Below are 27,025 nucleotides of genomic sequence, written 5' to 3'. Positions count from 1 at the left end.
AATGACACTGATGTCATGTTACTTATCATAGTAGTATCATTGTAGTGCCTGTAAGCACAATGTTACTTTTCAAAATGTTTTGATAGGTCAGGGCATGGACCCATATTTGATAAGATGTAGTCTCAGGGATCCCCATCTGATAAGATTTAGTTAATCCATAACTATCTATACTGTAGATTAGCAGATAAGTGAAGAGTGTGAAACCTATGAACAGGCTAGGCATTGTTATGCATTCTCTCATTGGGCTAACTTCTAATCAGTGTAATAACAATGTAATTAAAACATTCCCCATTTTTTCTGGGAACTCCTGTAACTCCCTGAGCCCTGAAATTCCCTGGAACCCAAATTGGGTTATTCAATCTTGAAAATCAAACAGCAGTGTATTTTGAGGATTGCAACATGTTAAAAATAGTGTATGTCATGTTGACATGACTTCAGGTAACTGCATCTCAGTAAACTCATTCATCACCACATGGCATTTTTCTTGCGTAGGAAGCCAGAATTTCTCACATTCTGACATCTCTGAAATGACGACCTACGACATACCTACTGGCAAATTTTGATGTCCATCTTTGACTTCCAAGTATACTCTGGACCTAAAGTCATGACATTTCATTCATTGACAAGAATATCTATCAGATACATTTAAGTAGAGTGTTACAAAGGAATATTTGGCTCCCTAGATTATCCTGCTCCAGCAGTCATTTGACCATTTGTGAAAAGTTGGATAAGTTTGGTGCGGACAAGCCATCTAATAACCTTGACATTCAGACCTTTCCATGAACATTCAAACAGCATTGCCTCCGAGTCACGGTAAAGATTGGGTGGCTACACTCCTCTGTCGTGGGGTTTTCCCCTGCTGTCACTGAGTGGGATGGAAAATACAGTGTCATGCTCATTATGCTCATATTAATGGTCAACAGCATTCTGTTACTATCATAACCAAGGATTGGATGATACACAGCATGTATGCCAAGGGAGGCAGCAGAGAGGCCATTTGGTATCAACACAGGAAAACTTTTAAAAGGATTGCAAATGATGTGTCTCATCGCAAATAACTTTAATGTAAAAGACATTCAAAACTTTTTATCAATGACCAGCGCAGATTTTTTTCTGTTACCACATTATTTCTGTAATGCTCTATATAGTATTCCTACAGATTAAAATGAAAAGTTTTTCCTCTAATTCAGACCAAAGTTTGTCCAAAACTGTATACTCTGAGAAACTCAGCACAGTCCTCATTTCCAAAACCCTCAATTTAGATTTTCCACTAAAGCTTTAATCCACTTCATATCCTCCAAATATAGGACCATAAAATGACAAATGGGAAGATTGCCCTTCCCTGACATTTCTTTCATTGGGATCTCTCTATTCAAATAAGTCAATGATTAGTTTTAATAAGCCTTGCCTAATATGACTGTTTGATGTTACACTTCAACTTACTTTCTGGGATCATTATGTCTTTCCAAAATTCTGGGTACAAATGCACATAATATTACTAGGGGAAAGATGCTCTATACTCATTAGAAATGTTTCAGAATTAAATTTGATTAACCCATGACACTTTTTATAGTTAAGTAAAAAGTAATTTGAAATTAGCTTCTGTCATAGTTTGCCAGCGTTTCCTTGCATACATAAATATGATAGAAAATTGCCCATTTTATCTGCCTAAATCACAAATGGGGCTGTAACAGAGACTAACAAACTGAGGTGTCATATATTCATCCTATTTGCCTAAATGAAATTCTGGTTTTGGGTATGGTCACTCTTCTGCCCTCAGGAAGTGATGAATCCAAACTTAAGTGTAGAATACAGAGTGTCTCCTGATCTAATGTTTGTGGGTTGTACAAACATGAGATCTTTTACTCATTGTGTCCCTTTGGTATTCCTTGATATAAAACATCAAGGACCAGCTGGGCTGGCAAAGCCCAAGTGTGCTTTGTGTAATTTACTGACTTTTCTGACTGACTGATCTTTCCTTTACTGACTGATAAAAAAGAAAATATTGTACCTTTTCCTGGCATTTGGAGCTGCCAATTCTCAAAGTTGTCTAGAGCAGATGGTAACTGACAGATGTTCAACATCTTTTAAGATAAATCAGCCTTTCCGCCCTTGTGCTCTGTGTTTGCCAACTTTCCCAGCATCTGTGGATGGTGTGCTTACAGATTCTCCACCAGTGTAATTTAATCAGTAGACCACTCAGATTACTCAGATTTGATCAGATACTCAGATTATTTTTGTCCTCTTGGCTCCCCTAGGTATGGTTCAAGAACCGCCGTGCCAAGTGGAGAAAGCGGGAGAGAAACCAGCAGGCAGAGTTGTGCAAAAATGGCTTCGGTGCCCAGTTCAATGGACTCATGCAACCCTATGATGACATGTACACAGGCTACTCGTACAATAACTGGGCTACCAAGAGCCTAGCGAGCAGCCCACTGTCGGCCAAGAGCTTCCCTTTCTTTAACTCCATGAATGTAAGCCCCCTGTCGTCCCAGCCCATGTTCTCCCCCCCAAGCTCCATCCCCTCCATGAACATGGCCTCCAGCATGGTGCCCTCGGCGGTGGCTGGGGTTCCTGGCGCGGGCCTCAACAACCTGGGCAACCTCAACAACCTCAACAGCCCCACGGCACTTAACTCGGTAGCGGTGACGGCTGCTACTTGCCCCTATGCCACCACAGCAAGCCCGTACATGTACAGAGACACCTGCAACTCCAGTCTGGCCAGCCTGCGGCTCAAGGCCAAGCAGCACGCCAACTTCGCCTATCCGGCAGTGCAGAACCCCGTGTCCAACCTGAGCCCCTGCCAGTATGCTGTGGACCGACCAGTATGAAGAGGCAACCTTCTAGAAGCACCCCTGACCCGACTGACCAGCCGTAAGTCCACTACTGCCCCCCCCCCCCCTCCAGCCCCTACATCTCTCCAGCCACGTTCCATCTCTAAAATGCCAAATGTGCTACAGACTGGCAAACGCAACGTTGTATTGGTGGTACATGACGGGAATAATCTTCAAAATAGAGACAGCAAAGAGACATGCCCAGATGGACCACTGTGCTTCAAAGGAACTCTCTCCAATATGCTGAGACTTTGTCGCTGAACCGACCAACTGTTTCAAAGGATTTCTAAAGATTATTATCCACTATCATTTTTTTTCTTCTTTTGAACTGCATGATTAGAGTAAACTTAGAAACCAAGGGAAAAAAACATGGATGCTTCAGCTGGACTGGTGGTCAACATCTTGGCCAAAAAACAAAAAACAAAACAAAGAAAAAAAAAATGAAGTCAGAGGCGATCTTTGTCATCGTCACAGGAAAAGGGACCTGTGGTTGCAATATTGGAGAAATAGAAGATGTATATAATGGACTTTTTGTTTTGTATGTGACAAAAAAAAAAAAAAAAAAAAAAACAATCTATGAAAAATGTAGTACTTTGAAGATGAGAAAAGCATGTTCTTCAAGAGCAAAGACACTTGATTGATGTACTATGAGTACCTCCTTTAGGAATTTTAATCTTTGTTGTGAATTCCACTCACTATGGAAGATCATAGGTCAAAGGTCAACTCCAAAGAGGCAAGAGGAGGTCATAGAGCATAGTCTTGGAAAGCAAAACTAACCTCGACTGGTTAGATGCAACAACAACAATTTACACACACATATATCAGAATATCAGAAACCTTTTTAAAGTAAAACTCTAAAAAGCCATTGAATATATAGATTTGTGTGGTGTTATACAAAGGGAGTCCATGACTGTAAAAAATGTATGTAAGAGTGCAGTTGTTATAACAAAAAAACAAGCTTTTTTCTGGTGTAGCCTGCTTTGTCTCATTAAAGAACCAATAAAAGGATCAGTTTTTATGAACTACAAATGTACTTTTCCCGCTGAAAGGAGCAGCACATGTCCTTCCATAACTCTAATCTATGGCCTATGACATTAGTCGGTGTGACACAAGCCAAAACATGATGTTCTCCCAACTTGACCGCGATGCCATGGAAACCCCGTCTCACCTCCATGGCAACGGTTACGCAAGAGAGAAACAGGGTAGTAGATGGAGAGAGATGGGGAGATGTAGATGTTCCCAATGGCCGGTCACTGATACGTTTGACCTACACTCTGAGTGGTAACCACAGGCTATCCAGTAACACAGGAGGAATTCAGAGAGGCCGACATTGAGTGTTCGCAGTGCCAATATTACATAAGGCTTCAAGGAGCGAGTTGTCCCTGTGGAACCACAAACAAGGGGTTAGCAGCCCATCAACCCCCTTCAACTCCTACACTAACACATTAACTGTTTATTGCAGTGGCATATCCACTTTTTGTGACACTAATTTCTTGTTCATTTCTACAATGTCACATTTTTAATTAAGTCCTCTTTATGTCACCGAAAGACAGTTTGAAGTTGAAGCGAATCTTGTCAGGATCAGGGTTAAACAAACTAACTGTGCAATGTAAATATTAGGGTTAGATGAAGGCTGACATTAAACCCAATACTTACTGTATAGATTAAAGCTGCCAATCACTGATATTTTGTGCCAATATTCAACAGCATCTAATGACAAAAAATGGCAAATATTGAAAGTCTCCCTGAGAGTTTTACTCTTGCAAGGGTGGAAAAGTCTCTAAAACAGCATTTAGACCTCTGAACATTTAAACCTGTTACCAGTTACCTGCACCATTAATACCAATATTATGACCAGTGCAACCATGAGGAAGATGGTTAAAATCTTCCCTTAGACAAAGTCAATATCGGCCCCAGATACATCAGTCTAACCCTAGCAAATATCCAAGCAATTCCACCTTGATTTCTCAGGCTTCAGATTATATCTATTACTAACTCACATTAGACACAAATTGAGAGCGGGCAATCCTGCCAAATGAACCCTTCATAAGAGAAAGGCTACTTAAACCTGGAAACAAGGCGATGAAGAGCTCTGTAGTCCAAGTTGCTTATCTGATGGTAGCTATTCTCCCGGTGGCACAGACAGAAAAGTAGTTTGTGGAGTGAGCTGAAGCCGTCACAGTATCTGGTCTTCCCCTCCACACCATACAATCAATATTCCACCAGAGGGAAGATGTCCACCGGTCCCTGATGTTTACTCACACTGCAATACTACAGCAGCTGAGAAGAAACCAAAAACCATGGTCTGGAAAAATCTATGAAACCCAAAGAACTGATAACGATTACCTCAGAGAATACAGGGAAGGAAAAAAGATAAAATAACAAGTAGAGATGAGTGGAATTTGAGGTGGAAATATTCTAAGGATTGTATATGGCTGAACAGGAAGCCAGCGCTCACAGCACAGCTTTGCATAGTATTTGAGCAATGCTTTAAATTTCTCCCAAAATATTAAAATAATTTGGCACAAATTAACTGTAGATCACATGATGTCATTATTACACATATAATATCCTACGATAATATCCCACTCAAATAGAATAACATTTCACTCAATTAAAGCAAAGCTGAACTTTGGTAGGGTGTTGGGTTGTATAGTTACCTGGATGTGAGTGGAGTCCTCATTAGTTGGTCCATGCTCCCGGGCTGCTAATCCACAATACTATATTTCTATCTCTCCTTTCATTTTTATAGTGCAGCAAAACAGCTCCCAAAATAACACATTTACCACAAAGCAAATTATGCCAATATAAAAGACAACAAGGCCCTGTACCTAGTACATTTTATCAGGGAATTCCTTTTTCTTGTTATTTGAATTGGAAAGTAGATCCGGCAGGTAGCATCTGCACATAACATTTCACCAAGGAGAAAAAACCTGATAGTACTTTCATAAATAATTGTAATCACACACACACGCGCACACACACACACACACACACACACACACACACACACACACACACACACACACAAGGGTACTGGATTTTCTTGATTTTTATTTTGGAAAAAAAAAACTGTGTTGTTTGTGTTCACTTATGTGCTAAAGTGTTCTTTTGGAAGCTGTTTTGATTTGTTATGAAAGTGAATGGAGACATAGAAATATAGTATTGTAGACGAGCAGCCCAGGGGAGCACAGAGCAACTAATGAGGATATTTCACCACCATGTAGGCTCACATCACATCAAACCGACACTCTGCCAAAGTTCAGTTTTGCTTTAATTAAGTGACATTGCCAGCATGTCATCCTTCTATTTGAGCAGGATATTTTGTAACTTTTTCTACACCACGTTTTCTAACCAGTGCCTCCATCATGTTCTTGCATGATGGAGCCAGACAGGGACTTTAAGCAAACCTATTTGTCATTTTTACAGGATGCTCTTGTTATTAAAGGATAGCATTTTTAGAAAAGGCAGCCTACAATTATAGCTTGATAGAGACAAGCCAAGTCATCCCTGGGCCAGAAAGCCATAGCATACATACTTCAGAGCAACTTGAGCTGGCTATAAGCTGTCACTCCAACTTCCTTGGGACCAATATCACTTTTACAGCCAACAACAGATTAGCAGAAAGGCAGTTACTGTTCACAACCTTTATCCACCTTAAACAGACAACAGCGCCAACCGTCTGGTGAACAGACTCTTTATGTAAAACACAAGGAATATTTAAAATGCCAGGCAAAAAATAATGAAAAAAAAAAAAAAAAAAAAAAAATCTAAGATACACTGTGTGACAGTTACTTTCATTGAATTTGCAATTAAACATCATATGGCTATTATGAATAGGAGCACTGGCACATATTTTCTACTTAATTAAATCAAAATCAAGAAAAGAGCTTAATGAGGCTACAGAAATTCATGATGAACTGACAAAATAGCTTTGTCAAGCCATTTGTAAATCAACATCATATTTTTTAATCTCCACCGTTATCGAATGACACGCCGAACTAATTTAACTTTCCAAAATATTGATAGATACGAAATCTCCTATGCTAAATTTGACAAGAAAATATTGTTGATGAATGTTTTATTAAAAACTTTCATATTTAATATTCACAGCCTCAGAAATGTAAGGGGTCAATTTGAGGGCTCATTTCTAGTGACCTGTGTCAACAAATTGGTGATGAATTGCATATCATACCTAGTTATAATTTGAAGAACTTCACTCTATTTGCATTTCATTATTCTCCCTGGATATGGTAAATTGCTGTCACAGAGAAGATGCACTAAATGAATCCAAGGAGTCTCATAAATATAATTGGGACTCAAGCAGAAAACGCCTTCATGGTAATTAGTGTTAAAAATACAAACAGGGTGATGGAGTAATTCAGCAGACTCTTCTTTTTTTTTTTTTTTACTGTTTGTTCCTGACAGAGGATTAGAAGAAATTAGAGACGAGCGATATGGCTTTTCAAACTTATTAACTAGACAAAGTGACTTTTGGTGATACTTCTTTATGAGCTGTTTGCTCAACCTATTTAAAGTGGGATAAACCTAAGGAGTTAATAGCAAGCACCGATTTAAGAAAAGTTTGAAAGGAGTGAGGATGAGGAAAGGAGCAAATTCATCTTGTCACATATGAGTTTGGATTTTTCCCTGCTGGTAAAAACACCATCGTATTCGATCTTTGTCCTCATCTGATAATAACCTTTACATATCAACCCTGGGGCAATCATCTAATTACAAAGGATCTGTCTGATGAGTTGGCTATTATTGGCATAATACTGCCATTTTTGAACTGAAGCGTCCTATATTTTGTGAAGCTGCCAATATTTTGTACAAATACCAATAAAAATGTCTTTAAGTTTGAGCATTTTATGCTCAGAAAATCCAAGAATTTAGTGTTTCACCTAGAATTTTATTTTGTTAAGGCTGATAAATCCCCTGACATTTCGACTAGGGATGTGCTGATACCTGTAACACTGGTCTCTGTATTCTAAAATGGGGCATTGGTATTGGAGATTTCACCCAAGCTCATCACAACTTTCGTGTAGCTGTGCTCAGGGAGAAGAGTTAGAGCAACATGACTGGTTGATATCTGATATGTATTGAAAGGTGGATACCAATATGTTAATCCAACTCTGTTTTACATAAAACTTCACAGCAGGTGTGAGGAGCCACACAATACGTATTTTCCTGCAGCTGGCAGTAAGTGAGGCCAAAACTGCAGAGATGTAAAGGAACACACCTAGTTTTTGGGGTTTTTGATCTTGTGTGGAGCTGTCCTTTTCATGAGCAGCACAAAGGCAGATATGCTGACGAGGGCTTGACCGTTGGATGTTTTGATATGATGCTGATGTTTTTGAATTGAAGCCCCTGAGTGCTGATAATTTGTGCAGATATTACTTCTACAACTGCTGCAACTACTACTAATATTACTGTTACCACTACTGCTACTAATGCTACGACTACTACTAATATTACTGTTACTACTAGTGCTACAACTACTACTATTACTGCTACCACTACTCATACTACTGCTACAGTTACTAGTAATATTACTGCTACTACTACGGCTACTACTGCTACAAGTACTACTAATATTATTGCTACTACTACTGCTACAACTACTACTAATATTACTGCTACTACTACGGCCACTACTGCTACTAATATTACTGCTGCTACTACTGCTACAACTACTACTAATATTACTGCTGCTATTACTGCTACAAGTACTACTACTATTACTGATGCTACTACTGCTACAACTACTACTAATATTACTGCTACTTGTACTGCTACAACTACTTCTAATATTTCTGCTACTACTACTACTGCTACAAGCACTACTAATGTTACTGTTTCTACTACTGCTACTAATGCTACTAATGCTACAACTACTACCTCTACCACTGTTACTACTACTGCTGTTGTTACTTCTGCTACAACTACTGATAATACTACAACTACTTCTAACGTTCATGCTACTACTACTGCTGGCACTACTACTACTAATGCAACTGCTACTAATAATAATGCTACTGTTACTACTGCTAGTACTATAACTGCTACTACAGACTAAGTACTGTTATTACTACTATGACTGCTACTACTACTAATAATAATGCTGGTCCTGCTAATCCTCCTCCTCCTACTACTGCTACTACAAGTACTGCTACTGCTTCTACTAATAATTATAGTAAACATATTTTTGCATATGTGTGTGGAATCTGATGAGTGCAACATTAGAATCAATTCGGGTCAAGGCACTTCAGTAGACACCTGATGTAGTATTGAGCAGTTCCACCATGAATATGGAATCAGTCAAACTGCACCATGACCATCCTGCCCCACTGGGATGACACTGACTGGAGCAGATCTGATTTCTAATAAAGAATCAATATCAGCCTAAGATATTGGCGGACTGATATATCAGTTGCTCCGTAATGCTGACTCACAATAGGAACAATGTTAGGTGTGTGTTGCGAGCCATTTCCCTGAGGGTGTTTGGACCACACATACGCACTCACTTACTTTGGTAAACCTGTAGAAGAAGCCATTACAATATCCACTTTAGGCTCCAATTTTCAGGGCCTGGAGGCTCTCAAAAGATTTGTACTCTCAATGCTGTTTTGGAGATTTGGGGGGGGAAAGTATTGTCTGTGTGTTAAGTGGTGGGAAAACAAGACACATGCACACACACACACTCACTCACACTGACAACCAGTAACCACACTTTCTATTGTTTTGTGAGGGACTGCTGTGGGAGTCTAATTTTCTTTTGCTCCCCCCTCATTTTTGTCCCTTGTCCCTCAAACCCCCTCCTCCCACCCCCACCCCCGCCCTGCAGGCCCAGTTCAGCCTGTGGTCCTGCTCTTCCTCCAACTGTAATACATTAGGGGGATTAACATTCCTACAGTAAGCCGCCACAGTGCAGGCCCAACCTACCGGCTTTTCTGTCCTCTTCCCCCAGCCCTTCCAGCTTGCACTGTCTTGCATGTAATTTCCCTTTTGCCTTACAACTCCCTCCACCCTGCACCCTTTATAATACACTCCAACATGCACGCCAGCGCACACGCAGGCATGTACATATGTGTGCATGTACAGCGAGTATGCAAGTAGTCCAGGCCTGAATTCTGCCTGTTTCTCTGTCTTTACACATGTAGTATGAGAGAAAAAAAAAAAAACAACCCAAAAACAAATCCCACGATGCACCAGGAAAACAATTTTTATGAAGGTTTTCTCTTACCTCCGGTCACACTCCAGGTGTTCACTGATATTTTCATTTTCATATCGCCTGGGGCTAAACCCTAACCCTCCATTGTGATTAGCAGAGTGGCTGAAATGAAATCGCTTTGGCCATTACAAGTTTATCACAATTTTATATGGATATATTTATTTCTTTTAACAAACCCTTTCATCAAAATGTGATGCAATTCATAAAAATGAAATCTGTTCACTTGAATATCATTGTGGTCTTTGGTTAAAATTCATTGCAATTAAACCCTAAGAGTCTTTTGTCCATATTTTTTTTGCCTTTTTCTATACAATATGCCTTAAGCCAATTAAATTAAATATGCTTGCTTGAATTGTAGTAGGGGAGTAATTTTGATCAAACTTAAATGGTAAACGCTACTTTTCACAAGCACACTCTTTAACCACAGACACACAGCCACACGCGCACACACACACACACACACACACACACTGAGCTCCTCTCTAAAACCTATCCCAGACACCTCTAATTGGCCAGTATTTATCCAGGAGCCCAGGAGAGGAGAGTGCACCTAGGGCTGTTTTCACATGGGATTAACCCAGGTCCAAAGCCCAACACACTTCACAGGGAAAACCCCGATGCTCTCACTGCATCATCTGGCAAAGATTAGCCCCCGTCGGCCTGTTTACCCTATCTTACCAGCCTACTGATGAATCTGAAATTGAAGTGGTGGTAGATGTTGGTTTTGGTTCTGTGTTTTGGAGCCGCTGATCGGCACTGTGTTTAAAGGTTCTACATGCAGCTTTAACATCAGTAAACGGTTACCTCGTTGATTCTGACACATTTTCATTGTTACTGCAGAGGAAAAAGAGCGCCATCGGAAAGAATTGGCAGCTTCTACCAGCCTCGACCGGCATTTTAATTTATGTGCCGCAGCTGGATTGCTTTGAAACAGGAAGAGGGCGCTGTACTTCAAAAGGAGCCACATCTTTAATTTGATACTTATTTAATGATGTTTAAGACTGCTGTGTGTGGGACCTTTAGTGCATTGCACGCTTTTACAACCGTATAGTTTAAATGAGTAATCAGTCAGTTACAAACATTACTGACCAGCTGATCTAGATTTTTCTCTTCTCTCCAGAGTCATGAAACTCCCAGTAGTGCTTGGAGACTTGTTAATTTACTTTCTTACTTACTTACTTTCTCTACATATGTAAAGATAATAGCTGCTTAATGTAACTTAGTTTCTAACGCCTCAGTTCTGCAGTTTCATTTCTTCGGTTTGTATCGCCACACATTTTGCATTCACAGTGTTTTGGGTTTTATTTCATATTTCTCTGATGCACTTATAAGGTACTGTAAATGTAATAATTCTTTTGTGATGTACTGATTTGTTTTGGTAATATTGGTGATCTCCCTTTCATACGTTATAGAATATAGGAAGCTTACATGAATTGGAATGAACTGAATTGAATCAAACTGAAAAGAAATGAACTGAGCTGACGTGAAGTGAAGTGAAAGATGCAGTTCTGGAGTTCCAAGGTAATAATGCTGATGTTTATAACAATCCATTTCCACCATTTACTTCCTAAATTTTTTTTTTTAATGTTCAGAATTGACAATATTCACTCAGTGATATGAGACTACAGAGGATGGCTCAGTGATGGCAGGGCAGTCAGTATTACCACTGCTTGCTCTGTGATGCCATCTATTGGACATGTATGAAAATATCCAAAAGAAAACGTAAAAGGAGGAATCTCATATCCAAATAAGCTTTTTACCCCCAGCATTATCAGTACAATGGCTTGTTGATCTCTATAAGGAAAGAATTTTTATCTCTTGCTCCTCTTCCACCAACAGGTCAGGTGCGTCACTCTCCTCTGGAATTGTAGAGGTTGGTAAACTGAGCTAAGGTGGATTCATCCTACACTGCATTACTGCTGCTCCATTACTGCCTACTGAAAATGCCTCAACTCGATTCCCTTTGGTTTTGCATTTTTCATTGCCTCTCTTGTATTTTGCCTCTGTGTAGTGAGAAATTTTCATGACTACAGGGCCAAACAGAAATATACAATGTTTTAAAACTGAATGTGTGTGAATGGGAATAACAACAGCAGGTTCCCTCAAGTTCCTGTAGTGGACGTTTGGCTTCATCAACCAACTGTTTAGTGCAGAACACTACATTATTCCTATCAGCTGCAGATACAGCACACAGCCCAGGGATTATGCAACTGTGTTCAGTGAAGATAACTACATGGGAAAGCATGTATGTTTTTCATAGGCTACTGACACATGTATGTACTTTGGATCTTATTTTGAACTGCAGGCAAAGGGCTTTAATATGAATCAATGTATGCATGATGACTGTATGGCACTTTGCATTTCCACAAAGCAAACAAATTACAAGTGTCCTGTGTCTTGCACCACATCCAGGTCAGTCCAGCTGCTTGTTTCCCACTATTGCGTGTGCACAAGGCTGTTTGGCACCTGTATATAATGGCAATGAGTGTTAGTTTGCCTTCCCTACAGCCTTGAGGTAAGTAGATGACATGCTCTGCCTCATTTTCCTTTCATTTTTTTAATTGCTCATGGAGCTTTTTCTTTGCCAGATGTCACCAATTTGGATTTGGGGTCTGCTCTGTTGCCTCCTCGGTGCAACATATGGCAAGTTGACTTTAATTTGAGTTCCACCACAATTAGAACATGTCACTTTATTCACTCATGTTTAGATTTAATGCAAGTATCTGAGCAATAGCACTTGACTAATATGGGCTTTTGAGGGATGATGCTGTTTTTTTTTTTTTAGGATAGAAGGTGCCAGTTATGTACTTTATTGTATGAAAGCTTTGTAACTTCAATGTCTGTGTGGAAAAAATTAATCCTATGATATCAAAACTGCATGAGGAAGTGGATCTTTTGCACATTGAAGGTTTTAAGCTCACAGCAGTGTTACATTTGAGGGAGTGAGAGTTTACCTGAGTGGTCTGTCCTACATGTTGACAGCTGCTGAGGTCTGCTTTGATGACATGGGCTGTTTTAGTGACCAGCCTCCCTGGGGGGGCACGGTGCAGAGACCCCTCTCCTGCCTGCCTTGGCGCCCTGAAGAGATTGGCACCCGGTTCCTCCTCTTCACCCAGAAGAACCGCCACTACCAGGCACGTTGGAGGGTTTATTCAAGTTAACAAGAAACATTTTTGTTGCTCAGTTATTGCACTGAGAGATGATAAAACAGGTAATTAGGTGTTTATTCAAAACTCCTTCATCTCCTCAGGAGATCAAGCCTGATGAAACCATTATGAAGGCATCAAACTACAATGGGCTGAGGAAGACCCGATTTATCATCCCTGGATATTTGGAAAAGGGAGATGAGGACTGGCCACAGGATATGTGTAAGGTAGGAAGGCACACATGTTTGAGTGAGTCGTTGATGTTCTTTGAGAAATGTTGTTAGTCTGGGAAGTACAACTTGATGGAAACAACCAGTGATGACGGTTTTGTCATGGGGCTTCAGGAAAACCAAAGTCTTGACACCTTTGGCTTGAAAAAGACCCAGTCATGACCCAGGACCGCTCTCCATTTCGTCTCAGAGCTTTAAAATACAAATGCCCCTTTGAGGCTGGAAAGAGTCACTGAATTTAGTTCATTCTGCTTCCTTCAGTCTTGCCATTCCCTCTCCTTTCAGCATCTAAACAGAATGTCAGTGTAATCCATTAAGTGCTCACTGCTTTGACTCATTTTGGCATTGCTGTGGCTGCTTCTAGGTTATGATCAAGAGGGAAAACGTGAACTGCATTGCTGTAGAATGGAAGAATGGCATGAAGACCCTGTACGCCCAGGCGGCCAATAATGCCAGGGTGGTGGGCGCCCACGTGGCATTCATGATCAACTTCGTCATGGTACATGAAGCACTTTCTTGAGAAGAACTGGTTTTGGTGCAAATCACACTGAAATGACACAGATGTTACATGCAAACACATGGGAAACTGATTGAGACAGGGTTTATTTTTAAAAACAATCTTTTGTTATTTATATTCTTACTGCTTACCACTATTATACTATGAACTATGTAGACTTTATCAATTTTTTTAAAAGTTATGTAATTGTGAAAAACCGTGAGGTATCAGTGTAATCACAGAGGCCAAAAATAAACTTAAAGTACACAATGTGAGGGGTTCAAACAGCTGGTCGGATGGACACAACTGGAATTTAAGAGGACTTTCTCACCACAGGCAGCGGCTGAAGAACACTAATTTCATGTTGAATCTATGCCAGTATGTTATCTTCTGACTTTAACATGACCGTGTAACATGACCCAGGGCCACTACAAACAGAAGCCTGATAAGTTCCACATCATTGGTCACAGCCTGGGCGCTCACGCTGCAGGGGGGGCTGGTAGTGCCATCCCCGGCCTGGCCCGCATCACAGGTGGGTAACAAGCCACCTAATCAAACTTAACTATAAATGGCTCATATCAGAATCAGAATCAGAATCAGAATACTTTATTGATCCCCAGGGGGAAATTACTTTTCGTTACAATAACAACTCCCACTCAAAGTGTAAAGTAAAAAGAGCAAATAGTCAAGAAAAATAAAGAAAGGAATATAAATATAAATATAAATATATATAGAATAAAAAGAAAGAAAAAATGTATGTACAAGTGCAAACATGGACAGGAGTTATTGCACTATAGGTTATTGCACATAAGTATGGTATTGAATATGGATTATTGCACTGGTTATTGCACATAAGTATGGTATTGAATATGGATTATTACACAGGTTATTGCACATAAGTATGGTATTGAATATGGATTATTGCACAGAGGGAATTTGCACAAGAGTTAGTTTATGGGGCCAGCCCACTGACTCAGAGTGTCTGACACTCAGAGTGAGGAGTTGTACAGTTTGATGGCCACAGGCAGGAATGATTTCCTGTGTCGCTCTGTGGTGCATCGTGGTGCGATCAACATTAGAGTCAGCCCTACAAAGAAAAAACAGTCCTCACTCCACCGATACATACTCTCCTGTCTGCACTTGTAATATATAAAATAGGGTGAATCGTTGGTCTAATGTTTAGTTTATCTGTTACAGCCCGACTTTATTATATAGGATAAAAAGACAAAACAGCTTTTTAAACAGCTTTTTTCTTGTTATTACCCTATTTGAATGAGAAAGTAGATCCAGCAGATAGCATCTGCAGGTAAGTTTTGCATAGTAACCTTGCGCAAGGAAGAAAGTCCACGTTTCACCACCATGAGGACTCATATAATGCCTAGAGGTAACGATACAACTCAACAAGTATGACTTTGCTAGATAACTAACTAGTCATAGAAATGTCTCTGTTCCCTGGATGCCCCCATGGTAACATACTGCTCATTCCTTTACCAGGACTAGACCCAACTGAACCCTATTTTCAAGGCAGTGATGCCACAGTGCGCCTGGACGTCACTGATGCCACTTTTGTGGATGTGATTCACACCGACGGACTTCCTTTTGACTCCAAACTCGGTACAACTCTTTTTCATTCTCTTTGTGAATAGAATGGAAACAAGCAATTGGGATTCATAACTTCTCTCTCCTTTTTAAAACTAAGTGAAAACAGAGTGCAGCTAGAAATTGAAAGACATCATGTCAAAGGCCAAAACTGGCAGTAGATAAACAGGTAGCAGAAGATCACAGCATCCTGAAATACACTGACATGAAGCATAAAATGTAACTGTCTATATGTAACACACATGGCAAAATCCTGTATTTGGTGAATTAAATAGTAATGAAATAAAATAAAATACAAGGGAAAGCAACTGGAAACTGCTATGCATCTTAGTTGCACCATGGGTAATGGTAGTCAAAGGGAAAAGGACAAATCGAAGCCACTTTTTAAATCTGCTAAAAATGTTATTCTATTTAGCTAACTGTACTTACTGTACCTAGGAAAAATATCAGTCATACAGAACTCTTACAAATATAACAAGGAAACAGCAGAATGAACAATAATTACACTGGTTGAGTCTTCTTAAGATGTAACCAACAACCTCATCAATAAATATTCAGGTTTAGCTGAGTCACAGGCCTTTTGGTGCTAAAAGAACCAGCCCTATCAATTCTGACCACACTGTATTTTATTACTGTCTGATTAGAATGGAACAAAGTGCAGTATGTGCAGTAAACAAAGCAGCTGTACAAAGTTATAGTATCATCACTTTGAACAATAAGTGATTTCTGTTTCCATCTCAGGTCTGGGGATGTCTGAGCCTATTGGCCACATTGACTTCTACCCCAACGGAGGAGAACTGATGCCCGGCTGCTCTAAAAACAAAGGCAAGCCTTCTGACCTTGATGCCTTCTGGCAAGGTGAGATAAGTCGAGACACATTACAACACAGACAAAGTGGGAAAATACTGTATTAATGTATTACAGGAGGAACATCCTGCCCTTCCAAAGGCTGCATTTCCTGAAAATTATGTTATCCTACAACTGAACTATATTCTCAATTATGTTTTGAGGGGAACATATTACATTTGTTTGTCACTTATGACAAAAACGCTTGTAACTGCTTTGTCTAATGTCCACATGAGGAGGACAGTGAGGTGGCAGATGGGTTAAACAGCTGGTTTTCCCTCAGGCAATCTGAGTGACCCGCGTGCATCCCCTGTCAAATGACAGTAGTGTTTGTTTTTAGCTTACAGTATGTTAGGGTATTTTATATTATGCTACCTTAACCAAGCTGTTTTTGGTGCCTAAACGTAGCCTCATCCTAATCATAACTAAATCATTTTGGTACCTAAACTTAACTTTTCCTTAACCTTACCCAAGTAGTTTTGTTGCCTAATCCTAACTTTATCCTAACTATTACCAAGTTATTTTTGATGCCTGAACCTAATCTTTCTCTAACCTGAATCAAGTGGTTTTTATGCCTAAACCTAACCACATGACACTGGCATGCGATAAAAGCTACAAAAGGAAGACACAATCAGAAACAAATGCAATCTGCGACAAAATACATTTCCCTCTAAATGTAATTAAGAATGCATTTTAGTTGCAGGGGAAAATAATTTTGTTAGAGATTGTGCTGTGCATTCACACTTAAAGCTTTAAGGCAAATCTTAACTTTGGTAGAATGTTGGGTTGTACAGTTACCTGGGTGTTATATGAGTCCACATGGTGCTGAAATATTCATTAGTCATTAGCTGCTCCGTGCTCCTCTGGGCTGAATACAGTAGGGGAGACTGGGGACAGTTGCAACAAGGGACGGTTGCAACAAGCCTTATTTCTCCAATCAGAAACATGCTAGAGTGATGACACTCACACTGCATATGCTCAGTTAGACCCTCTACCCACAAACAAGAGAGTGGCCATATTGATGATCTGGTCCAGCTTTTATCAAGGCAAAACTGTTTTGGAGGTATGAAAGTAGATTTTTTCATGAGCTGTATTTTTGTCATACTGTCCTGGTCTTTTGTATGAATTAATCCAAACCTACCTAGCTTGAATCACTGTTTTGTTGACTATTCAGTGACACCATTTACATGTGTCAATGTCACTGTGGCTAGTTAGCACATGGTGTTTTGTCATGACTGATACCACAGGGATGGTTGCAACAGTTGCAACTGTCCCTATGCTAATATCAAAACAGACCACACAACAGTATTTTTGAAGATTTTTAGCTCAAAATAGGCACAATTAATATATTTCATTGCTCATGATGAACAGAACAGGCAATCATAATGAGAAACTAATGCTAATGATAAACAAAATAATTCCCCAAATAACTTGTTGAGCAAAAGTTTGTATTCACTGAAGTTTTAAAACAATGTTAATTTTGTTAACTAAAACCGTTAACTGTTTGTTAACATGTTTAATAAATGTTTTTTCTTTTTGTCCCAAACTGAAATATTGAGTTTCTATAGCTTCAGTAACATCTACACATTAACTCAGGGTAGGCCTATGTTTTACACAAAACAAAACTTAGTAAATACTTTAATACTGTATACTGTGCTTATTCAGACAAAAATCAGAAGATAATTGGTGAAATTTAATGATTTTTTAATATGTTGCAACCGTCCCTGATCCGTGTTGCAACTGTCCCCAGGTTTGGGGTCAGTTGCAACGTTTGAATTCCTTTATTCAAATAAATATTGTGATTGATATGTTATATGTAGCCATCTTTAAATGGTATGGGTATATAGCAGACAGATGTAGGTTTAATATGTAAAAATTTGGTGTGCCTAGTCCAAATAGTCTCTGAGTAACTGAGGGTAATGTAAAAAGTGTTGCAACTGTCCCCAGTCTCCCCTATATGTGTCTTTCCAATTGACTTTAATAATATGGCAAAACAGCTTCCAAAGTAACACTTTTAGCACATGAATGAACATGAACAAAGAGGATTATACCAATATTAAAAAAATGTGTAATTACAATTATTTGTGAAAGTACTGTACTGTCAGGTTGTTTCTTCCTGCCACAAGGTTACTCTGCATTAGTTTCCTGCAGATGCTACCTGCCAGAGCTACTTTCCAATTCAAATAGGAACATAACAACAACAAAACAGTGTAATTTCTTCTTAAAAATGGTTACCGGAATTGTTATTTTTGTATTAGCATAATTCATTTTGTTTGTGTTGGTTTATGCACTACAAGTGTTCTTTTGGAGCCCAGTTTTGCTTTGGGAGTGAATGGAGTGATAGAAACACAGAACTGTGGATTAACAGCCCAGGGGAGCATGCAGGAACTAATGAAAATTGTTCCATCACCATGTGGAGTCTAATCACAGCCAGGGAACTATACAAGCCAACTCTCTGCCAAGGTTCAGCCTTGCTTTAATGATCACATCTGAACTGCTGATCAAAACAGCTTGTTTTGGGATGACTGTTCATCTGTTGTGGAAAGTAACTGATACACAACATCAATATGAACTGATTCATTCTGAGATGACACACGCTTAGTAATATAAAAGATGTCACATAAGGTTTCATACATTTCAGTTACAGTATGAGCCTTGGATTTTTGACTAGGGTGTCTCCCCAGATAAATGTATTTAGCTTTCTGCCCATTTTGTGTCCCGAGCTAAAGCTGGCTCATGCTTTTAAAAGAAAGCCGTCATCAGGCTCGCATGATGAGAAGACAATGGATCTTAGAAGTCTTGCCAAAACAGACACTCCAGTCAAAACAGTAACCTTGGTGTACCTGGGCTGAATTCCAGTCAGAGTCAGAAATGGGTCATTTCTGCTCAGTAGGCTGTAACTACAAACATTGTGGCTTCCAGGGTTCAAGCTCGCAGTGAAATAAAGAAGACATGTGGACACCAGGGAAATTTTCTTCTCTCAGTGAAGATGTGCTGTTCCAATGCAATAACTAATGTACCACTACAAGTATCACAATATTTACCAATGTCAGCCAGCAAGTTAGCATGAAACATTAAATACAACTAAAAGTAACTTGAAATTGATATGGCTATATATAACCATTTATTAGGTGTTTGCATGCATTGATTTATTCCATGCTGAAAATGTAGTTTAAATGTTTTTTGAGGTTTATTAACTTGTTATAAGCATGTGTTGATGAGACATCAGACATTAGCATCTCTGAGGGTTGAGAAATTTCCAACTTGGACTCTGATTTGCATTTTGCTTGCAATTCTGACATTTCTGGAATGCAGCGTTCCACAGATTAGTAAATAGGTGACACATCAAAAAACATCAACAGGTTAGTGATAAAGATTTGAACCTACTGTACATATTGGGCCACATACTATAAATCAGCTCCATACATCAAAGAGTAATAATTTACAAAAAAAAAAAAAAAAAAAAACTCCTGGTGACGAATCATTCACTTTTTTTTTTTCCCCTCAAATAAGAAGAAGAATCTAAAACCTACAGAGCACACAGTGTGACCTTTGATATGTTCTGGCACAATATTATTACAAGCATCAACACAGACACTCCTCCTATACATAACACAATGACTCATACTTCTCTATTTTCTCAGTGTGACACATCTTTCAATACACAGCACCCAATGGAATATTGGAGTTGTCCCAATGGAAAAATCATAAGGAAACTCCACGCGTAGTTATTCCAGTTGGACCTATCTGAGCAAATATTTTCTGAAATGGCTGCTGCTGGCCTCCTTTTGAAATGTGCCGCTGAGTAGCAAGGCTCAAGTGGCAGCATTGGTGCCGTGCCTGGGAAGGGGGGGTGGCACAGCTGAATCTGCCACTTTTGATCCTATAGATAAGAGAGGGAGAGTGGGAGCCAGCGCTGCATAGCTTGAAGTCTCCAAGTGCCTGGTGTTTGCCCCATACAGGGAAAGAAAACACAACCCCCGACCTCTTTGAATGCCCCTCTTTCTCCACCATCATCCCTTTTTGTCTTTCGCTCCCTGTTTCTCACATTCTCACCTCAAGTCCCAGATTCTCTTTCATGATTATTGGTGACTAATTTGCTGCTATATGCAGCTGATTGGAAACATTGTGGTAGTTTAATGAAGGGAGCTAATCACATCCACATCTAGTCGTGAGGTGTTTTTCTTGGAGTTAGTCTGAAATTGTCAAGAGCAAAGCACAGATAAGCACAGAAATTTTAACTTGTTCATCAAACATCTTTGATCATACACATGCAGCACATAAATAGGGGAGAAGTTAAATTCCTGTAATACAGGACCTTTAAGATGTCCCTCCATGACTTTTCCTGGACCCACTCTTCAAACCGGTGTTGTAAGACTTTCAAAATCATGCCAGGAAATAGTCATATTTTATCTTCATCATCTTCAACTGACAGCATGTCGGCCTTCTCTCAAACATCAAAAAACCCTTCAGCCTTTCTATACTAAAGTGTTAACCTCCTTGTGCTGCGTGACAAACTATAGTGGCCAAACCCTTGTCGAAGGTCAGAAGTTCATGCTAGGTTATCTGAAATTCAAGACAGTCTAATCTGCATTCACATCTCTTCACTTCTTCTTCCCCACCTTACTCTCCCTCTTTTCACAACATCGCCGTCACCCTCCATTTCCCTGTCATCACCATTTCTGTTCCTTTGCCAGGTACCAAGAAGTTTGAGGCCTGTAACCACATCCGATCTTACCAGTACTACAGTGAGAGCATTCCTAAAGCCCCTGGCTTTGTAGGATACCCCTGCTCTGACAAGGACAGTTTTGCTGCCGTAAGTCTTTTCACTCCTTTTCAAGCATTAAAGCTGTCCTTGGCAACTTCACTGAGCTCAAGTCGCAGCAAGGGATACCTTGGAATTTTTTAAGCATTTGGAGAGTTTGATTGCTCAGAAATTGTGCAACATGACAAACTGTACTCCTTGAACTTCTTCCTTGTGTGTAGTCAGGGTGGAGATGGTGAAGAGGTTTAGCCATTAATTTGTCACTTCCTGTGTGAAGACCATTTCCCACCAGTGTCAGTGCCTAACACATGGCATTAATTTGGGCAAACTGACTGACTCTACGTCTTAATTAGCAAGGATGGGATGCTGCTCTCCTTTTACAGCCCCACCTTGTGATTTAGGCCAGTAGTTTTCAAAGTGGGGTCCAGGGACCCCCAGGAGTCCTTGAGGGGCTTACAGGGGGTCCTCAGGAAAAATGAACAATTTCACTGTAATTTCATTTACTAGAAATTGTTACAATACAGGAAAATGTATTAGGGATCATTTTAACATTTTAACATTTGCTCAAATATGATATCTAAACAATTTAACCATTTGAAACCTGCACAAATTCATTTGATATCATTCAAAAACACAAGAAAAGGTGAATAAGAAATTGGAAAAAAAAAAAAAACAAACAAACAAAATAAAAAACAGATCATTCATGGCAAATTAGATAATAAGATCAACTGAAAAAACTGCACAAAACCCCTCAAAGATATGCAAAACAAAAATCATAAACACTACAATAAAACTATATCTATTAATTATAGATTTATTAATTATTACAATTATATATTTGTACATCAGATCACTGATGCTGGGTCAGTATCAGATTTCTTATGCTCAGACACCTTTCACAGGTATTTAATAACATAAACAAGAATATCCCTTGATATAAGGGATTTAGGGTAAAATCACTTCAAATGGAGGTCTGAGTGTTTCTGACAGTCAGTCGGTGAGTCTAGAACATGAAAAGGTTTGAAAACCCATGATTTAGGCTGATCAGAGTGTTTTTACATTAAAACTGTACCTAGTGCAGCTTTAATATTCCCCTACAAAAGGGCAGAGGAGGCCTCTGGAGGAGACATCTTTTGTCCTCCATTTAAAAAAAAAATATCTCTCTACTGGGACAAGAGCTGGGGAGGGCTGGTAGAGGAGATGGGGACCACATCCCAGCCACAGTGGTATGTGAGTGGAGCTGCCACCTGTCGCCGCTGCATGACATTGATATGGCTGTGAACCATTTCTTTGGTTTTAGAAGTTGATTCGGTGAGATTGGATTTTTGCTGCAGCGATGGGGACAACATGAACGGCCTTCCCTAGCGCCTTCCATGGGGAAGGCTTGTGTCTGCAGCTGTTGGTGTTAATGACAGTTTATCCCTGCTTTGGGCCCGTGTCCCAATCAAACAGGGCCCAGGGAGTGCCGAGCATGACCTCATATGACTATGTCCCTGTTGAGAGACGACAACACCTCCTTGTTCGCCTCATAAACGCTCTTGGGTGTTATTCCTGCAGCCCCAGCTGACAGCCACAAACTCAGCCTGTTCCCACACAATAAAGCATTGTGAACCCAGTGTCATTCCCACCTCCACATTTATAGGGTGGCAAGCTAGGATGCTTTAAAGTTAGGAGCGTAGAGGAAAAGGCCTTTCAAGGTTGTCACCTTTACCTCCGGGGTGCACTTCAAAACCCAGAGGCGCTGACAGGACAGTGAGAAACTGCTTTGAGAAAGGCCAGTGGCACTTGGACACATTCGAGTATTATTGGTGCAATGATGCTGAAAATGGTTCTTTTAAATATAACATCCATGAATATGTAATGTTTGAGTTTGAGCCCAATATTAAAAAAAACATGATGACACTATGATGAATATTAATAAACCCACCAACCACATGTTGCACAAATTCCAAGGGTCCAAATTTTTCAACTGCTATTGAGGGGCTCAAACTTCCTCTTACAAACGGAGTAAACCAGTGAATTCAGCTTTGTTGAACCTCTATGCCTGTTATTCTTCATTTCATAAGAAGTTTTCTTTTCCATAAAAGGGTGATTGATTCTATTACATAAGCCACACACTGCATACCTGCACTTTGTTTCAACAGATTTTCCCAATTTCTTGTTCCGCAACTGTGCAATTTTTACTTTTACTGGTCAAAGACATTAACAATAACTTGAAATATATGCATGTCACTCACTACTGGGAAACATTATTAGGATCATTTACATTACTCATTGGCTAAGCTGGCTACCGACACTGGCTACCTGAGTGCTAGCAAAAAGTGTTGAACAAGCAAAGAGTCTTAACTATATTGTAGAGTTTGACAAAGCTGTAAACAAAGCTAACGTTGGGTAAGGTTGAGCTAAAACACTGTGGGAGCCATTTACACTAAACAGTAGCCTCAGAAAAAAGAAACAAAACTCCTTTCTGCTTGTTTGACTGGAGCATCCTGTTACATACCATAATAGGACGACCTCATTCTTTAACGCTGTCCTTGTCTTTACAGGGAAAGTGTTTCCCATGTCCAAACATGACATGTCCACAGATGGGCTATTATGCTGACAGGTATGCTGTGACTGATGGCGTTTCCAAGATGAAGTTCTTCTTGAACACCGGCAGTTCAAGCCCTTTTGGTCGTATGTACATCCTGTCTATCCTATTCTGATTGCAAAAGAAATTTTGTGAACTCACCATGTTAATAATTGCATATTAAGCAGATAGCTAGATTTATCTCCCGTTGATTTTTGATATTTGTGCATGTAAGGGAAACTGTATAGGAGGTATAACTGCATAATACAACTGCTTGGCATATTGCAGGTTACAGCTACAGAGCAAAGGTAACTTTGGATGGTCCTGTCAGGCCTAACCCGGGCTTCTTGTATGTGGCACTGTCTGGAGGCAAAGTCAAGACCAAGGAGTATCAGCTTCATGCGTAAGAACATTATATTAAAGCCTAAAACCTGAATGTAATCTAGTTCTAGCACATTCTGCACACTGGGCATTGGATTTTTGCATATTCCTTTCTTCACTTTAGAGAATCTGTGATTGACATAGCCTGATGTTGGGCTTGTCCTCAGACATTTATCAGTACAGGGTATGATGTTGCTATTTCTTGTATGAAGATGAGCCTTCAAACAGAGGCTGATTACAGAGTTCCTCCCAATGTTAAACTACCATGAAAATCAGTACCATAGAACACATTAGGATATCCTAAATCTACCATAAGACAGGCTACCTATACTGACCTGTGGGTGAGTGAGACAAGGTCAGGCCTTTCTTCAGCAATGTGTTGTTGAGTTAGGACCACAACACCTCAAGCAGCCCTGGCTACTAAATATTACATTCTCATACAATTAAACTGCATTCTTAATCTACAAAATACTGATTTTTTTCCCAAAGCAAGCAGTCATATTTTAAAACTGATGACATTTTTCCTACCTTTATCCAGCAGTTGGTTTCCATTCATTCCACTATCAGATGGAAATGAACTTTCAGAGACTTCAACCTTTCTTCACACACAGTATTCCATCATCGTAATAAAGTCAACCACATTAGTTTTTAGTTTTTTTTCATAAAAATACAATGCACAGTTTGAAGGGTGTGAAATATTGAATAAAGAAAAAAAATGTCTACTCATGTTAGCCATTCATGCACACCGAAAATTATGTATAATTATAGAACTATGTTTGCTCCTCCTGCATGTGCCTGAAGGGGTTTGCTGCGTCCCGGTGACTATGAGGTGTTCATCAATGCAGAGACCGACGTGGGTGAAGTGACGGAGGTGAATTTTCGCTGGAACAATCACATCTTCAACCCCTTGCGCCCCAAGTACGGTGCCTCCAGGGTCGAGCTGGAGAGAGGACAAGACAAGAAGATGTAAGTCTGTTTCCATAACTCTGAGCCCAGATTTAATGTTGGAGTTTCTATCATTGCAATGAAGAGCAAAACTCATGCAAAAATAGTAGACAAAATTTTGGAGACCAAAACCAATGAAAAAAAAACAACAACAAACAACAGCAAACATTTATCTAAGACAACTTTCTCTAATAATTTATCACATTTTTTCTTGTTACCCCACTATGTCTCCAGACATTGGGAACATTATTATATTAAATATAAGATAGGAACTGACTTTTTAAATTAATATTCTTGCATAACTCTTTAATCTGCTTGAAAGTTTCATTTTCTGTTTCCCCACATGTCAATTGCTATTCTAAATAGACAAAAAAAAAAAAAAAAAAAAAAAAGCCTATGACATGAATACCTGTAAATAAAAATTCAATTTCAAGTCCTACCTGTCAATATCATATAGTGTGTGTTCATCTATGTCAGCATTTTTAACCTGTCTATAGTCTAGTAGGACTATAGACAGGTTAAAAATGATCTGTTAATGCTCCACTTACTCTCTGTCTGCTACCATCTGCCAGTCTGTCTGTCCTACACTTGCCTGTCAGTTGCCCATGTCCAAGAATAAAGCTACAGCATCCAGCTGATGTTGACTGCATGCCTCCTAGTGGCAACATGAGTGACCCTATCTGTCTCTCTGAATGGATCACCCTTTGAACCAGGATGTCAGTTGATAACAGCCTTTGTGTCACAGGATGTCAAAGATGAGATCTCAGAGAAAAGGCTATAAATAGAATTAAATGCTTGGCTTTGCTCTGTTGTCAAACTAATTCCCAATGGTCCTGTGCAAAGAGACAGTGATTAGCTACGTCCACTAGAGGGCACCATGGAACCTCTATGTGGTGAGAAAAGTTTTGGTCAAACATGGCTGAAGAGGGACTGGAATGAGACAGTGGGGAAATATAAGGATGATCTTGATGAAGATGAAACTGGGATTCAGAGGAGTTGTCTCACTATTTTCTCCCCTATAGCAGAGGTGATCGGTGTAAGTTTAATGGAAAAACACATAAAGAATTAACTATCCACATCTATAATGACACTTGGGAATGTCCCAACTTGGCATTGGGAAATCATTGGAAATTTTATGACACCAACACTGGTTGTCATGCTTCAGAAAGTGTTTCTCACCACCCTTCTTTGCTCACTTAAAATTCACTTCCTTAGAGAAGATAGTTTTTTTTTTCCTATCATATCAGCACAAGACAACTTCTCCAAATAGAGTGACATCACAGCACAACGGAGAATAAGATTGTGCTTTTGCTGGACCAAACATATTAATTCCATAGGAGATCCAAGAAAAAAGCAGTAACAGGCAGCAAATCCCACAAATAAGAGTCAAAACAATGGATCTGTCACATTGCACTATGTTTACGCACGCATAACCATTACAGCATTATAATGTTACCATTCAGTTGATTCAAGAGAGCCTCAAATAGATTACACTTCAATGCTTTTCGCAATACGAATGCTCTTGTTTTTTTACTCTCCTCTCTTTTTTCTCTTACAGCTACCACTTCTGTGGAGCAGAGAATGTGACGGAGAATACAATCCAGTCTGTGCTTCCATGCCAAGCTTAGCCTGCCACAGGCACAGGCATCACTCACAGCCTTTCAATAAAGATTTTGCATTTGAACTCCCTTGGGTGTCTTTCATTTGACCCTTTGTGCTGGTGTGCAGGAAGCAGCAGCATTATATGACCAGACAATGAAGTCAGCAGGATGAAAGAGCACAGGACTGAGGCTGGGTCTAATTGTGAGGTTGTTTGACAAAAAAAAGGAGCTTATTAAAAGGTAGAAAATAGAATAGATGAGGTGTGTGATGAATTGCTATAATGTCTGAACTTCTAGCCTTAAGGCACTTTCTTACAGTACTGATGACCTGAGAGATTAGGAATTCTGAAAGGGAAATACTTATGATACAATATGAAAATTT

At 39.6% G+C, this 27,025-nt stretch overlaps 2 protein-coding genes across 2 annotated transcripts in view; both read left to right on the top strand.

The window, feature by feature from the left end:
- pitx3 (paired-like homeodomain 3) overlaps nt 1–2,911 on the top strand; it is a 10,525-nt gene extending 7,614 nt beyond the window's left edge. The window contains exon 3 of the mRNA XM_030070694.1: nt 2,259–2,911. Coding sequence (XP_029926554.1) covers nt 2,259–2,828 — 570 coding nt within the window. The 3' untranslated portion in view covers nt 2,829–2,911. The remainder of the gene's footprint in view (nt 1–2,258) is intronic.
- A 9,742-nt stretch (nt 2,912–12,653) lies between these two features.
- On the top strand, nt 12,654–26,670 carry LOC115372675 (inactive pancreatic lipase-related protein 1-like). Its single transcript, XM_030070742.1, has 12 exons — nt 12,654–12,708; nt 13,048–13,199; nt 13,316–13,438; nt 13,806–13,940; nt 14,361–14,469; nt 15,432–15,551; nt 16,278–16,394; nt 21,080–21,198; nt 23,694–23,823; nt 24,005–24,119; nt 24,899–25,063; nt 26,601–26,670. Exons 1-12 carry the CDS (start codon nt 12,654–12,656, stop codon nt 26,668–26,670), a joined length of 1,410 nt encoding a protein of 469 aa, XP_029926602.1.
- The last annotated feature ends 355 nt before the right edge of the window (nt 26,671–27,025 follow it).

Source organism: Myripristis murdjan, chromosome 15 (genome assembly GCF_902150065.1).
Source record: "Myripristis murdjan chromosome 15, fMyrMur1.1, whole genome shotgun sequence".
Lineage (NCBI taxonomy): Eukaryota > Metazoa > Chordata > Actinopteri > Holocentriformes > Holocentridae > Myripristis > Myripristis murdjan.
This window is presented reverse-complemented; position numbering and strand designations above follow the sequence as displayed.